General features: G+C 45.9%; 1 protein-coding gene across 20 annotated transcripts in view; it reads right to left on the minus strand.

Moving 5' to 3' along the window:
• Positions 1-16,596, minus strand: part of KANSL3 (KAT8 regulatory NSL complex subunit 3) — an 83,173-nt gene that overhangs the window by 52,776 nt on the left and 13,801 nt on the right. For 17 of the 20 annotated variants that reach the window (XR_008618800.1, XR_008618802.1, XR_008618801.1 and 14 more), the window contains 12 exons: positions 15,486-15,576; positions 15,164-15,349; positions 8,252-8,383; positions 7,907-8,023; positions 7,583-7,684; positions 7,414-7,485; positions 6,175-6,249; positions 5,838-5,995; positions 3,356-3,419; positions 2,707-2,907; positions 2,343-2,499; positions 807-884 (listed from right to left, as the gene is read on the minus strand). Coding sequence is in view for 13 of the 20 variants with exons in the window: in XM_055088903.1 (XP_054944878.1) it covers positions 807-884; positions 2,343-2,499; positions 2,707-2,907; positions 3,356-3,419; positions 5,838-5,995; positions 6,175-6,249; positions 7,414-7,485; positions 7,583-7,684; positions 7,907-8,023; positions 8,252-8,383; positions 15,164-15,349; positions 15,486-15,576 (1,433 nt within the window). In the remaining 7 variants the exon portion in view is untranslated. The remainder of the gene's footprint in view (positions 1-806; positions 885-2,342; positions 2,500-2,706; positions 2,908-3,355; positions 3,420-5,837; positions 5,996-6,174; positions 6,250-7,413; positions 7,486-7,582; positions 7,685-7,906; positions 8,024-8,251; positions 8,384-15,163; positions 15,350-15,485; positions 15,577-16,596) is intronic. The other 3 variants (XM_028496740.2, XM_024129902.3, XM_028496741.2) reach the window with 2 other exon arrangements.

The raw sequence follows: 16,596 nt of genomic DNA on the forward strand, positions 1-16,596 counted from the left end.
GAACTTTACAGTTCCTGCCCAGAGGTAACAGGGCAACAGTGGCCCACGTCACAAGCTAGTCCCCAGGTCATTTGTACTAGTACAGAGAAAGGCCACTTGTTCACACATGGGCTTCCCCCTCCACTGAATCAAACAGACTCATCCTGCACATGGCCAAGCCTCCTAGACTCTTAAGTTATCCTTCGGGTTTCCTCATGAATCCCCTCCTCTTTAAACCTAGAAGCCCGCCCCAGTCCTTTTTCTTAGCGCAGGCAATCGAGCGGAAAGGCAGGAGTCACACGAGAAATGGGAGGCCGGGGGGGCTGCCATGGGGCCACAGGGAGCTACTCCAGACCACAGTCAGGCCACAACCAGCTGAAAGGAAGGACTGCATCGACTAAAATCAGAATAGGAAGGAGGGAAAAAGGGAAAGGAGTTACAGGTTTATGCTTGATAAGTGCTTGCAGAAGCCAGGATGGAAGCAGGAAACCAGAGGCAGGGAGAAAAACACAGGGAAATTCAGGCTCACAGGCACTCGCCTATAGGCACACACAGGAAAAACAGAGCCAAGAGCCACAATAAGAGATAAAAGGAGAAAAACACCATGAGAGGCAAACAGAAAAGAAAAAGCAAAGACTATGGAGTAATAAGCAAAACGATCAGCAAAGGAAAAAAAACAGAAGGTAGAAAAATACAGAGAGAAAAGAACAGGGGGAAACCAAACAGAGACAAATGAGAGGCAGGGATGGGAAAGAAATAAGAGGGAGAAGGGGAGAGCGGGCGGCAGAGAGCAGAGAGTGAAAAGGTGAGGAAAGAGCAATACTCACCAAAGAGACAGGAGGAGGTGCCGGGAGGAAGAGCTTTCCTCACCAGCATGTTTTGTGTCAGAAAAGCAGCAAACTGCGCTGGAATGAATCAGAAAGAATTACAGAATCACAGCCAGCCACAGAAAGGAGAAAAAGAGAAGGAGTAAGAAAAAGGTATGAAAATGTTCTGGAAAATGGTCAACAGGGGCTTTTTCTGGAATTACTGCATGGGTTTGAAACCTGACTCTGCCACTTAGCAGCACCGTGGAATCGTCCATAAACTGAAGGTAATACATGTACCTGCCTCACGGGGCCACTGCCCACATTCCACGAGCAACAGCAAGCCAAGTGCCAAGAAGAGGGCGAGGCACGCAGCGGGGCCCATAACCATTAGCTGTTCTCACCGCCGCACCTACGCGCTCTGCGCAGAGCAGGCTGCTGGGCTGCGGCTCTCCTCCGTGATGCTCTGGGCCCCATTTCGAACCCGGCGCACCGGTCAGCCTGCCAGAGCTCCTTACAGTCTCCACTAATCGTTGGCAAACTGCTGGCTCTCTCTTCATCAAAAGCCCAAGAAGACCACGCCCACTTGGCCCTTGGCTCTGGCCACCACTGAAGAAGATGCAGGTCACACGTGGACCCTAGGGGCCTGGCCTCTTTCTCGTCTTCACCGATCCACTCACACTTCTGCTCCTTGTTAGCACCACCATATGGGCAACCTCGTAAGAGGCCTGGGTCTAAGTTCTGATCCTTTGGCTCCACTGAAAGAAACACAGGGGAAGAGAGCGGAGGAGCCTCCTGTCTCCTGCGCGTCTCTCTACTTGACAGCCAGCTCTGGCTGCTGCCTCTTCCCAGGCACCTAAGACCCTCAGACGATACACGCTCCTGGATACATCACCAAACACCAATGCCCAAGAGACCTGGCCTCAGGGCTGCCCAACTGGATCAAAGCGGGCCAGGGGTGGAGCCACTGCTGCTCCCCTCCCCACCCACTGAACATGCCTTTCCCACTGCTTCTTACATTGTGCTGACTGTTCTCCAAACTCTAATTTCAACCAAGCAAGTGTTTCCCAGCCTAATCGAAAACCTATCTGCAGAGACTCCTGAAAGACTTCACTGGAAGTCCCAGTGTGGGAATCTTAACTCTTCAAGGGCAAAACAAAGGGCGGGCATGACACCAGTGCAGCTGCCCTAGAATCTGATGAGCACGGCCAATCCCCTTGTCTGCGGACCCGAAGAGCTCCCTGACTGCAGGAGAGGCTGGGCAGGGCCCGGAGTTGGTAAAAAATTTGAGGCCAATATACGTGTAGTCAGCTCATAAAGCCTAACTTCCCCAAACACCAAGCCAAAGCTATAATCAGTGGAACTATACAGTCACACTAACATCACCTTTTGTGATATTTTACCCTTGAAAACAGCCCTCGGTATTTATTTCAACCTAATTTTGCCTGGACAGAAATGTCGGGAAAAAGCTGCAGATGCCAATACTTTCCAACCGCCACATGGCGTCAACTGCAGAAGACAGAACCCAGGAGAGGCCACCGGGCCAGGCAGCTATACCTTGAGCTTGTTTGTGGGTCAGCACAGCCTCTGGCCGCTGCACGTGTCTCTTCAGCAGCTGAGTGCTTCCGATCTGACTGGACTTCTGGGCAGAGGCCACTGTGGTCACCTTGGTCTTGGGACTGGAGGTGGGGCTGCTGGACACACTGGAGAGATCCTGAGTAGATTAAGAAGGACAAGGGCCAAGCCAATGTCGTCCAGATTGACTGTCAATCGTCAAGTCCCCCTGGAATTCCCTGGTCAGGAATTCCCCTCGTAGGAACTCACAGGCCCACCAAGGCCAACAGGCATCCCCAGCAAGCGAAGGAAGCAACTCTTCAGTCCCCATTCCCCAGCAAAAGCACTCCCTCCCTTTCTGCATCACCTCCGAGCCTGAGGGTGAGGCAGGTAGCTTGGCAGCTGGTGACGCAGGTCGACTGCCCCGCTCAGAGACCTCAAAGGCCAGGTCTCTGCGGGCCACGTCCCGGGGCTTCTTCTTCTTCTCAGCATCCTGATCCCGAGGCTCAGAGCCCACGTGCCCCTCCGCGCGAGTGAGCACTCCAGTCAGGAAGTCCACAATCTCATCCTAGTGTAAAGAGGGGCCAAGGCCTCTGAGTCCTTGTCTGGAGAACAGGAACCTCCCCGACAGTCCCGACTAAAAACCGATTCACCTCAGCTTTGGTGTCAGTGTGCCGGTCCCTCCTACCACACAAAGCCTGGCACAAACCCCAGCCTCAGCCAAGGACCAGCAGAAGCCTGCGCCCTGCACCCGTGAGGCAGTACTCTGGGGTGGTCACGCTTTACCACTCCTCCAATGAACCCTTCCTCCCCTCATGCCCTGCTCATGTCTTAGATCGTTACTCTCCTTTCCCCCTCTCCTTCTCCCCCGTTTCTCTGCTTATGATTTAGGCCCAACAGAGGCCACAGTGGATACCCATCCTCCTTAGTCAACAGGCTGCTGCCAACAAGAGCGAGCCTAAAAGGCTAGAGAAAGGCAAGCCTAGCTGGGAAAACCACGTAAAGCTGTTGTGTACCTGAATACATCTGTCCACCATGCTCTGAGTCAACCCTTCCGATTTCTTCTTTGCTTTGCTTATTCTAAGAGACAAAAAAGAGGAAATGTTTACTTTCCAAACATTCCACAGCACCATTTCTCTTCTGTGTTGGTTATTCTCTAGATCCAAGAAGGAAGACTATGTTAGCCCTCAGGCAGCTCTGCAACCTCTCTGAACCTCAGTTTCCACATCTGCAAAATGGGGAACCGTAACACCTCACTCATGGAGTTAATGGGGATGACACAAAACAACATATGTAAAGGACCAAAGAATACACGGAAAGTACCCGGGATGGTATACTTCAGAATTCCGATACCTATGGCTTCACAGGTAAACTCTATCTGATTGCTAAGACCTCACCTCGAGGCACCCCAACACAGACCCAAACCCTGAGATTACTGGGTGCTATTGAAATGAGATTAGCAGGAGGGAAGGCAAGGTGGCCACGGGTTAATTCTAAAGGGATGACAGAAACTGACCACAGCCGGCTGCATTCTCCTCTTTGAAAGCCAGCCTTAAACCCCCTGGCTTCTGACTGGGGGTCTCAGCAGAGAGAGAAATAGGGCACCAAGTGACAGGATGAAGAACAACATTCTGAGCCTCCAAATTCTGAGACCCCAATTTACTGGTTGTAGGCCTCTGACCTTGTGTAACAATGCTCATTTTATGGATGAGGACAGAGTCCCAGAAGTTAAGTATTTTACGCAAGCTTCTTAGCAAGGGAGCCAAGACTAAATTGAGGTCTCCCAGTTCTCAGTCCAATGCTCTTGGCACCATGCAAATATGTCTCATAAGCAGCCTCACAACATAACTCTCACTAAGGGTTATTTCCATTTCTCCTGCTCCCTCACCACGACTCAACACACACTGTCTATTCTCCTATAGATAAGAATATCTGAATTAGCAAGAAAGATAATGTATTTACAAGCAAACATTGCCTTGAGCATCAAAGGATTAGATTCTAGGTCCACAAGAAGCTGTCAAATGACAGAGGCCAGGAGGACTTCTCCAAAGCATCTATGAGTAAGAAACTGACAAGAGAGGTGGGAATAGGTACTCGCTTTAAGCTCTCCAGTTAAAGCACACAAATGAAGTTAACATCTAAGACTGAGCATATAAAAAAGGAGACCAGTAAAGGATACAACCTCTTTTTCAGTACATTTCATAAAAACATAACTAAAGGCCCTACAGGCAGCCAGCCTTGTAAGAGAAGAATGGCCATCTCAATGACTAAACATGCCCTCCTGAAATCCTCTCCAGGGCTTCCCTGGTGGCACAGTGGTTAAGAATCCACCTGCCAATGCAGGGGACATGGGTTTGAGCCCTGGTCCGGGAAGATTTCACATGCTGTGGAGCAATGAAACCCGTGCGCCACAACTACTGAGCCCGCGCGCCTAGAGCCTGCGCTCTGCAATAAGAGAAGCCACCAGAATGAGAAGCCCGCGCACCTCAACGAAGAGTAGTCCCCGCTCGCCACAACTGAAGCCCGCGCACCTCAACGAAGAGTAGTCCCTGCTCGCCACAACTAGAGAAAGCCCGTGTGCAGCAACGAAGACCCAACGCAGCCAAAAATAAAATAAATTAAAAAATAAAGAACTTTAAAATCCTCTCCAAACTTTGGTTGTTTATACTCCAAAATATATAAAAGGATGCTTAACACAGATAAAATCTATGTTCACATTCATCCTCAGTAAGGAACAAAACGTGAAGAAATGCCTACCCCAGTGAAAGCACAATGGCCAAGACTATAATTACAACATCTCAAAGTATTTTCTCCCCACAAGATGACTACTAACTACAAAGAGAAAAATAGTAACTTTACAATAGAGAAACCTGGCAGATGCTTCCTTGATCAAAGTTAACATCACCAGTAATAAGACATATCAACACCATGTAGCCCCTGAGGGGTGCACTGAGGGCACATCAGCTCCATAGCATTCCTGCCAAAAATGTGCACCCTCAACCTAATCATAAGATAATGTCAAAAACCTAAATTGAGGGACCGTCTACAAAATAGAAGTCTTCAAAAGTGTCGAGGTCATGAAAGACAAAGACAGACTAAGGAACAGTACCAAATTAAAGGAGACTGAGGAGACAGGCAACCAACAGCAATGTGTGATCTGGATTTGAGCCTGGACCAGAAAAGAACATTAGTGAGCTAACTGATGAAATGTGAGTCTGCAGATTAGACAACAGTATCACACCCATGTTAACTTCCTGACTTCGATAATTACACTTTGGTTAGTAAGACGTTAACATTTGGGAAATCTGGGTGAACAGTATAGGGAATTTCTTGGTACTAATTTTGCAACTTTTTAGAAATCTGAATTAGTTTAAAAACAGTTTTTTAAAGTTTTTTAATGCCCTCTTTTCACTGAACCAGGTTAGCTATAATTACATCACCACCTGATAAGCATCTCCCCAACATGGCACTCTTGCAGCTCTGGGGGAACCTACCCACCTGAGATTATCATCAGCTCCCCCAACCACCACCAAGCTGTTCTCAGCCCGAATCTTCTCCCGGAAGTCCTCCATGGCTTCAGGGTGACACTGCAGGGAATTCTGACCAATGACAAAGAGGACTGGAGTCTTCATATCCAAGAGGGGATCATCCACATCCTAAAATAGATCCAGGTTTTACAGTCAGCGAGTGCATATTCACTGAGTACTGCCCTGGCAAGTACGCTCAAGAGAGTCAGCTGGGCAACTGCAGTCACTGAACAGCAGCTTGGGCGAGGCATGCAATCCCGTACCCTCACCTGCCAGTGACCCAGAAATCAGCCACACCCCGTGCTTACCCCTCTGGGGCCATCCACGGTAAGCAGAGGAAACCCAAGGCAGACAACTGCAGTGACGTATTCCATCACCGACACCTGGAAATAATGGCACGGTTTGTCTCAAGGTCAAATGACTTCACTACAGCTACATCTTACCCAGAATCCTGGGGTGGTCCAGACCCACCAGCCAGTCCCACCTCCTCCCCCGCTGTCATGACATAACCCCTAGGCGTACAAAACTAGGTGAGGACATAAGCCCTAGGTGCACCAGCCATAGTTGCAGCAGTAAGAGCAAAGAACACAAGATGTGCTGTTCTACCAGAAGCCACCACTTAGAGATTTAGGGCCCTCAGTGGACCCCAGAAGAGGGCTGAACCATAGGATGGTTTAATACTTCCATCCTGGCAACTTGCGAGGCTAGAGTCCTCCCTTTTCCCTCCACTAATAGCAAATGCAATCAGGAGAACACAAATGTTGCTCTTTTCCCTTAAGTGAAGAAAATCTCTCCCCTTTGAACTTAATAGATAGCTCCCAGACACCCCAAATTTCTTAGAACAGTCGCTGACAGGGTACTGCCACCCTTGGGACCAGGGAGTACCGGGAGATAGCCTTCTTCCTCTCACGGCCCTAGATGTCACTTACACTACATGAAGCAGCACAGACTTTGCTTACTTGATCCACTTGAGAACTGGGGCTTTGGACAGGTCGGAGGCACTTATACTAACTAATATACATGCAAGTGTATGTAAAATAATGAAGAAAAGGTTCTTTGATGCCTTGGAAAGGGAAAGAACAGGTACACAGCATCAAATTACAGAGCTATTAAAATTTTTGCTGGCTACAATTATTGTTTTGTTTTGTTTAGGTGGGAGAATAGTACTTATGTCTGGGGGGAGAAAGAAAAAAATTTTTTCAGAGATACATGCTGAAATATATATATATAAACACAATGATATGATATTTGAGATTTTCTTCAAAATAATTGGAGGAGACTGAAAGTAGGCAGAGGTAAGATGAAAAAAGCTTGGCCATGAGCTGATCACTGGCAAAGCTGGGTGAGGGGCCCAAGGGGTTTATTATACTAGTGTACCCTCCCTTTCAATTTCTGCTTAAAATTTTCCACAATAAAGTTAAAAAGTAAACTTTGTAGGCAAAGCATCTAGCACAGTGCTCTGGAAAGCGCTCAACACTCACTATCCTCAGGCTGGGCAGCAGCAGTCTATCTCAGGACAACCTCCAAATAAGATGGGGGTTACTTACGTGACAAGCCACCAAGGCTCCTGTATTCCAGCCAATCAAGATAATGGGTTTGTGGGGGAAATGGCTGTGAATCTTTGTGGGAAGAGAAAGAAGACAGTAAGACTGGAGGCCACAGATCGGTGCAGAATGCCGGGTGTGCCACGGTGAACCGAAATAGGGACCCTCTCACCTCCAGCACTTTGCTTCGCACTGCCCCAGTCATGTGCTCCAGACACTGCAGAACTCCTACTCCACCACCATTGTTCAGCAGATGGGTGGCAACAGGGATGACCTAAAGGAAAGCGTGGCAGCCATGACAGCAGAGCTACGTTTCAAATCTCCTCTCAAGTCTGCTTAACCTACCTAAATCCCTTCAACCTCGGATAAGCACCATTGGCATTCTAGACAAAAAGAGACTTGGGGGACGCTCCACATTTAAGTTGATCTGTTTTGACCCCCTCTTCCTTTCTGTCTGCTCGAGCCTCCCCAGGAGTTCCTCCTGCCCAGTACATACCTTGCCTAAGCAGGACAGCTGAGACTGCCAGAAGCGGTGGCGGCGCGAGGTGGGGAACACGGAGCTGGAGGGCCCGGAGGAGGCAATGAGAATGAGAGGAGAGCCGGGGAGTTTGCTCTAAGGAGAAAGACCCCACCAGAGAGCCAGTGAGTGAGAGGTGCTCCTCCATGGAACCCCAATACCTTTCTTATCCCAACCAATGCCAATTTGCTCAGGAAACTACGTTAAGCACTACACCCAGTCAGTTATTAATGAAAGCAGTTAAACAAGCCATTATCCTCTTGCCAAAGTTCTAAGACTGGATTCTAAAAACAATTTCATTGGCCACAGTTAAGTCCAACTTACTGGTTTGTTATGAGAGAGCACTCCCACAGCGGGGTCCCAGGGCCTCTTCAGTAGGAGGGACAAGGCCTCAGCTCCAGCAGCCCCGGTCTTCGTGTTGGACGACACGAGCATCCGGTCAATCAAAGTAGGGATCTAGAAGCAAGGGAGAGCAAAGATGCTTCCAGCATGAAGTAGGAGACCCCACCACCAGGATCAGGTGGGAGGACACAGCCCCACTATGAGCCAAGGAAAGATTTCAACTACACCTCTCAAACTTTCCTCACGAGAAAAAGTACAAATAAGTGCATGGCTGAAAAATATGCCTCCCATCATATTAAAGATAAGTGGACAGAGTCCTCTGGAAACCAATCTGGTGACACGCATCAAGAGACTTAAACTTATTCTTATCCCTTTCTTAACAACCTGTATCAGAAACACACACACACACACACACACACACACACACACACACACACACACACACACACACACGGGGGGGTGGGGCTGGGGGGTAAGCAAAAGACAAATTCACTCTCAATAACAGTCAAAAAGTGGACACAACATAAAGGCATATACAAGGAAGTGGTTAAGCAAATTATCTACATAATTAGATATTATGGATTAATTTTAAATATTTAAAACAATTTGTAATAACATAGGGAAATAATCTGCTAAAATGTTAAAGGTAAAACAAAAAATATAAAAATTATCTCTACTCAGAAAAAATACAAGAAAATATGCCATAAGGTTAATAATGAACTTTATGGAGTTATGAATTTTTTTCCTTTTCAGACATCTGTATTTTCTAAAATTCCTCAGTGAACTCCAGTTGATTTTATAAATTAAAAACAAAACAAATCTCTGCACTTACTTCTAGAATACTGCCTTCAAACTGTGGAGTGTTAAAAAAAATATGTCATTGTGCCCCAAATGATATATCCTACTATACTGTGTATACAGTTGACCCCTGAACAACACAGGATTGGGTGCCAACCCCCCATTCAGTTGAAAATCTGTGTATAACTTTACAGTTGGCCCTCCGTATCAGTCGTTCCACATTACACCATTACGATTCACCAAAAATGTGACCTCACAGATGTGTAAATATACGTTTCAGACATGCTGATGCTTACACTGAGAAGCATTATCTGTGTGAATCCCATACTACCCACAAGAGGTCAAAATGACCTAGGGGAAAGGAAAGATTTTTAACTGTTAGAGGTAGTTTTCAGAAAAATAAACTTTTTTGAGAAACTGGAGAATAAAAACTACTACAGTGATGCAGGCTGTAAAAGTTCAGTCCATAGCTAACATCGTACCCAACAGTGAAAACCTGAAAGCTTTTCCTCTAAGATCAGGAACAAGACAAGGATGCCCGCTTGCACCACTTTTATTCAGCATAGTATTGGAAGTCCAAGCTAGAACGATTAGGTAAGAAAAAGAAAGGAAAGGCATCCGAATTAGAAAGAAGTAAAACTGTTACTATTTGCAGATGACATCATATTATATAGAGCAAACCCCAGACTCCACCAAAAACAACCATTAGAATAAATGGATTCAGTGAAGCTGCAGGATACAAAATCAATATACAAAAATCTGCTGCATTTCTATACACTAATAGAGAAATTAAGAAAACTTTCTTGTTTACAACGGCATCAAAAAGAATAAAATACCTAGGATTAAATTTAACCAAGGAGGTGAAAGACCTGTACACTGAAATCTATAAGACATTAATGAAAGAAACTAAGACACAGATAAATGGAAAGATATTCTGTGCTCACGGACTGGAAAGAGTAATATTGTTAAAATGTCTATACCACCCAAAGCAATCTACTGTACAAATTCAATGCAATCCCTATCAAAATTCCAGTGGCATTTTTCACAGAAATAGAACAAACAATCCTAAAATTTGTATGGAACCACAAAAGACCCTGAATAGCCAAAGCAATCTTGAGAACAAAGAACGAGGCTGAAGGCATCATGCTTCTTGATTTCAAACTGTTTTACAAAGTTATAGTAATCAAAACAGCACGGCATTGGCATAAAAACAGAATCACAGATGAATGGAACAGAACAGAGAGCCTAGAAATAAACCCATGCATATATGGTCAATTAATTTACAACAAAGGAGCCAAGACCTTACAGTGGGGAAAGGACAGACTCTTCAATAAATGGTGTTGGGAAAACTGGACAGCTACATGCAAAGGAATGAAACTGGACCACTATATTACATCATACACAAAAATTAACTCAGAAAGGATTAAAGACTTGAATGAAGATCTGAAACCATAAAACTCCTAGAAGAAAACATAGGCAGTCAGCTCTTTGGCATTAGTCTTGGCAATGATTTTTTGGATCTGACACCAAAAGTAAAGGCAGCAAAAGCAAAAATAAACAAGTGGGACTACAAACTAAAAAGCTCTGCATAGCAAAGGAAAACATCAACAAAATGAAAAAGCAACCTATTGAATGGGAGAAAATATTTGCAAATCATGTACCTGATAAGGGGTTAATATTCAAAACATATGAAGAACTCATGCAACTCAACATCAACAAAATAAACAATCTGATTAAAAAATGGGCAGATCTGAATAGACATTTTTCCAAAGAAGATATACAGATGACCAACAGGTACACGAAAAGATGCGCAACATTATTAATCATAAGGGAAATAAGAATCAAAACCAAAATGAGATATCATCTCACACCTATTAGAATGGCTATTATCAAAAAGACAAGCATTAACAAATTTTGGCAAGGATGTGGAGAAAAGGGAACCCCTGTGCACGTTGGTGAGAATGTAAATTGGTGCAGCTACTACGAAAAATAGTAAGGATGTTCCTCAAAAAATTAAAAATAGGGCTTCCCTGGTGGCGCAGTGGTTCAGAGTCCGCCTGCCGATGCAGGGGAAACGGGGTCATGCCCCGGTCCGGGAGGATCCCACATGCCGCGGAGCGGCTGGGCCCGTGAGCCATGGCCTCTGAGCCTGCGCGTCCGGAGCCTGTGCTCCGCAACGGGAGAGGCCACAGCACTGAGAGGCCTGCATACCGCAAAAAAAAAAAAAAAAAAATTAAAAATAAAACTATCATATGATCCAGCAATTCCACTTCCGTATATTTATCTGAAGAAAACAACAATAACTCAAAAAGATATATGCACCCCCATGTTCACTGCAGCATTATGTACAATAGGCAAGATATGGAAACAACCTAAGTGTCCACTGACGGATGAATGGATAAAGGAAATGTGGCATATATATATATATGCCACGTTTTCTACACACACACACACACACACACACACACACACAAATATTATTCAGCCATAAAAAAAGAAGGAAATCTTGCCATTTGCGAAAACATGGATGGACCCTGAGGGCACTGTGCTAAGTGAAGTTAAGTCAGACAGGGAAACATAAATACCGTATGATCTCACTTGTATGTGGAATCTAAAGAAAAACAAAACAAACAAAACAAAAAACCAAACTCATAGGTACAAAGAACAGACTGGTGGTTGCCAAAGGGAGCGGGTGGAGGATAGTGAAATGGGTAAAAGGGATCAAAAAGTACAAAATAAATAAAGCCATGGAATGTAACGTACAGCATGGTGACTACAGTTAATAACACTGTATTCCAGATCTGAAAGTTGCTAAGAGAGTAGATCTTAAAAATTCTCATCGCAAGAAAAAAAAATGTTTGTAACTATGTGTGGTGACATATGTTAACTAGACTTATTGTGGTGATCATCTAGCAATACATACAAATATCAAATCATTATACTGTATACTTGAAACTACTATAATGCTATATGTCAATTATACTTCAATTAAAATAAAAAATGCAAAGATAGGACAAGAAGATAAGCTGTTCCAGGCAGTGATAAGCAAGGACAGTGATACTAATTTTGAAAGAGCAAGACTAAAAAGGTTTCTGTACAAGAAATGAGGGGTGGGACTTCCCTGGTGGCGCAGTGCTTAAGAATCCGCCTGCCAATGCAGGGGACTCGGGTTCAAGCTCTGGTCTGGGAAGATCCCATATACCGCGGAGCAACTAGGCCCGTGCACCACAACTACTGAAGCCCGCGCGCCGAGAGCCTATGCTCCGCAACAAGAGAAGCCACTGCAATGAGAAGCCCGCGCACCACAAGGAAAGAGTAGTTCCCGCTCGCTGCAACTAGAGAAAGCCCGCGCGCAGCAATGAAGACCCAACGCAGCCAAAAATAAATAAATTTTTAAAAATAAAAGAAATGAGGGGAATATAACCATGCGACTTTCTCAGTTTAATTCAGGAAACAAATGTTTATGCAACACTGTTGTTACAAGACACCAGCCTAGTGCTTACTGCAAAGGAATTTAATCTACAAGGGTTAATGAAGACAAGCACACAAACAACAAAAGAGGAGGGGCTGAAAAGTGCCATAAAGAAAAATGAGCCTCACACTATGATTCAAAGCATCTAACAGAGAAGAGGGAAGCGAGCAGGCAACTTTCATCTGAAGATGCAGCATGTGAAGTGAGATGCACTCTGAAGAATTCTAACAGAAGACAGGGAAAAGCTTTCTAATCAGAGACACCAGATATAAGCAAGAAAGAACAGGGCTTATTCTAGGCACAGGTGGCCTGAAGTCGAGAATTCGAGCACGGAAGTAGGAGGACGTAAGGCTAGTAACAAAGGCTAGGGCCCAACTGCAGAGGATCTTCACCCTAAACTGGCCATTTCTTGTAACTTACTTTGTCACTGTGAGCTACTCAACACCTTGAGGTAGAGGATCTGACAGAATTAGACTTTAAGAGCTTTCATCTGGCAGTAATAAGAGTACACCTCTCAAATGACAAAGCCTTGAAACTCACTTTCTGTAAATAAGAATACTTAGAAATAATTAATCAATAACCAACTTCTCTGCTTGGAGCCAGGCAGACCAAGCATCCCTGGTCTCTCCAGCACTGCATCTCTCTCAGCAGACAATGACGAGGCTAGGGTCTATACCTTCTCTGCTCCCCTTACAATAGGTCTGATGGTGAAAGTAGCTGGGCCAAGAGCACGATCCCATCCACCCGCATTTTCATCCAGCAGGAACATTAGAGGTTGTGGGAAACAACCTAAGTATTTGCTGTGAATCTGAGAGTCGTGGGAAAATAAGAGCCTGAAGGGAGAGGAACCACTGAGAGCAGAGCCTCAAGCGGACAGCGGCTCACAGTCTGGGACCTTGCTGACTGTGTGTCCTTTGCCATTCCAGCTAACCCACACCATGGCCTAGAAGCAGGGCCGGGCAGCATGCACTGTGCACACCTGTGGAGTCCCGTCAGTGGTCCATCATCCTCAATAAACCTGAACACCACTTACACCACTTCATTCACTTGGGAACATCCAGACAGTTACTTCAGTGGGGGAGCAGGGCAAACTTCTTTACGAGGGAAATGACCTCCAAGGCATACTGGCCATGCAATGTAAGGCAGAGAAGTGGGCTCTGGGCACTACTAATACTCATCCCCTAGGGGATATTCACCAATGCCGTACTCTTCCCATAGGTAGAATGCTGTGGAGAACATTTAAAATGCCTGAAATACTCACAAGCCACTGTTCTCGGCCAGGGGCCTGTCTTGGCTCCACACCCACCCTGTGCCCATGCCTGCCCCCTATTCACCTCCTGGGCCAGGGTCTCCACTGAGAGGAGCAGCACAGGGGGAAGTCTGGGACTATCTTTTCTTTTGTCTCTTTCTCCACTAGAAAATAAGCTCCATCGGAGTAGACAGCATTTCTGTCTTGCTCATCCCAGTGCCTGGCACATTATAGGCACAAAATAGTTGAATGTATAAATTAATGTCAAATTTCCTACCGTGCATTTTAGTAACGCATCTGGTCCTGAGTTTTGTTTTATTTCCACACTAAACCAGTCTTCTTTTGCTTTCAAACAAACTCAGCCACCTTCAAGTAACAAACAGGTAGGAAACAATAAGTCTGGAAATTGGGGGAATATGGCTGGGGAAAGCTGTTGGCCAGGTAAATTATAGCAACAAAACAGGCCAGCTTCCTGCAAAGGAGAAGAAAACCACTTAAAAAAAAAAAAAGTCGAGAACTGAATTAATCCAAGTTGCTTGAGGCCATTCTGTATTGGAGCAAAACACTCTAAAAATGATGGTACCACTTATAAACCATTAACAGTTACTGTGGGTTTCCTATGTGCCAAACTTTGTGCCAAGCATTCTATCTCGATTAATGAATTTTCACAAAAATCCTAGATAGGTATTAGTATCAGCCATTTTTTTAGAGATGAGGAAATTGAGACACTAATCCAAGATGACACAGCTAATTAGTAATCAAGATGAGATCAGCCAGGCAGTCTGCCCCCAGAACCTGTACTCCAATCACACCGAACACAGCCCAGTGCAATAACTGCAACCAAAATAAACTGCGATCATGAAGAAAAACAGTTTAACTTTGTGCGATACTGTCTAAGTAAGAAAGCAGGGAAAGTTATCGATTCGCTTTATAAAGATGATTAAAGTGAAAGTGTTGCTACCGAAGGCTCATCGTGATGAGGAGAGACCGAGGCATCACATCACGGCGCTCCCCGCTCCGGAACACCTCCCCGCGCGCACCCCCACACTCTCAGCACCACGGGTCTGCTTCCTGCCCCCCTCTCAACACCCCTCCCTGGTAAACCCCTCATCTTCTCCCTTCTCACCTCACCTCAAACCACAAGCTGCAGGGCTGTAGAGGCTAAACGTGTTCTCTGGTTTTCAGGAGGGCTAGAGACATTTACGCCGGGTGAAAACACGAAATGATACCATGTCTCCTATTTTGATAACAAACCCATTAGCTTCAGTCATGCCCTCCAGGCTGACCAGGCAATGACCTCGCCCAACCCCACTTCCTGAACCCACAGGGGAGGCTGGCTACCCCAGGACAGGGCAGACGCCAATCACAGCCTCACCTTCCCTTTCAGTGTCTGCAAAGCATCCAGGTAGGCGGCCAGCATGGGCAGGCTCAAGGTCTCCACCAGGGTGGTGTGCAGCCACTGGACCAGCTTGGTGTCCCAGCTCACACTCGCCAGAGCCTGCCGCACTCTCCTCGCACACTTGTCCACGGCAACACGGCGCAGCACTGGCTCGTTACAAGCCTGAGAGGCGTAAGTGGGGGACAAAGTATGAGGGCCACCTCGTTACCAATGTGGGGGGGGGAGCGGGGTGAGGTCAGCTAGCCCGTGAGGCCCGAACTAGGGGGAGCCCACAGTGGGCAGGCTTCTAGAGTCTTACCCCTTCGTTGGCCAAGCGGGCAAGCCGATCAGACTGCAGGGCTTTGAGGATCTTGTTGAATAGCTTGTTCTGGGCCATTGTCCAGCCAGTCCTATAAGAGAAACTCTGAGGAATTAAAGTCAAACCCTGGGGATGCTCGCCATGCATGTACACCGTACAGAGAAGATTATGTCATGTTTTTTGTTCCCACCATGAAACAGTATAACTCAAAGTAGCTTACTTAGAACGAAGCTAAAGCACAACACCCAGATTCTGGTCCCAATCCTGCCAATGAATCACCTCAACATATACTTGTATTAACATACACACTACAAGTCAGAACCAGTCACAGAGTCTTTTTGGTGCTAGCAAAGGTAATTAATTACCTAGTGGCTAATATAATCCATTAGTAAACAAAAGCATGGCACCATTGCACAGACATATTTGAATTTCACAAGTTTAATATTTCACACAAAAAGGCAGACAGGATGAGAAAGCATTTTAATGTACTAAAACCTCAGACTAAGATAAGAGGCCTATTTAAATCAGCTTTAGGAACGAAAATATAACAAATGAAGTGGCTATTCTCCCACTCCTTAATAATCCACCCCTCACTATCCTTTCTCCCTTTTCCATTTTTTCCCCTGTATATCACACAATTAACAAATTTACTTCTGAATGGTCTGTTCCATATAAGTTTACTCTGTATCATCCCTGCGTATGACCCTGGCAGACATACTTTTCCCTTGCTTACGGAAGGCTTTATGGTTCCTCCTCCAGCTCAGCTGTAAACTCCCTGCAATTAGAAACCTGTCCTACTGCTCCTGTCCCCACCTAATGACACGCAGCACAGCAGTGTGCAGCTGACTAAAGCCCCCCTCTACCCTACTCCTGGCAATCTTAATTACTCTGATACTCCAACTCTGGCCAGTAATCTTCCTAAAGATACAAAGAGAAAGGTAACAGAAGATGCCCAATTGTTTACCAACTCTCCCTGCCATAAAAATAAACTGGTGAGGGGCTTCCCTGGTGGCGCAGTGGTTGAGAGTCCGCCTGCCGATGCAGGGGACGCGGGTTCGTGCCCCGGTCCGGGAAGATCCCACGTGCCGCGGAGCGGCTGGGCCCGTGAGCC

Source organism: Physeter macrocephalus, chromosome 12, assembly GCF_002837175.3.
Source record: "Physeter macrocephalus isolate SW-GA chromosome 12, ASM283717v5, whole genome shotgun sequence".
Classification (NCBI taxonomy): Eukaryota; Metazoa; Chordata; class Mammalia; order Artiodactyla; family Physeteridae; genus Physeter; species Physeter macrocephalus.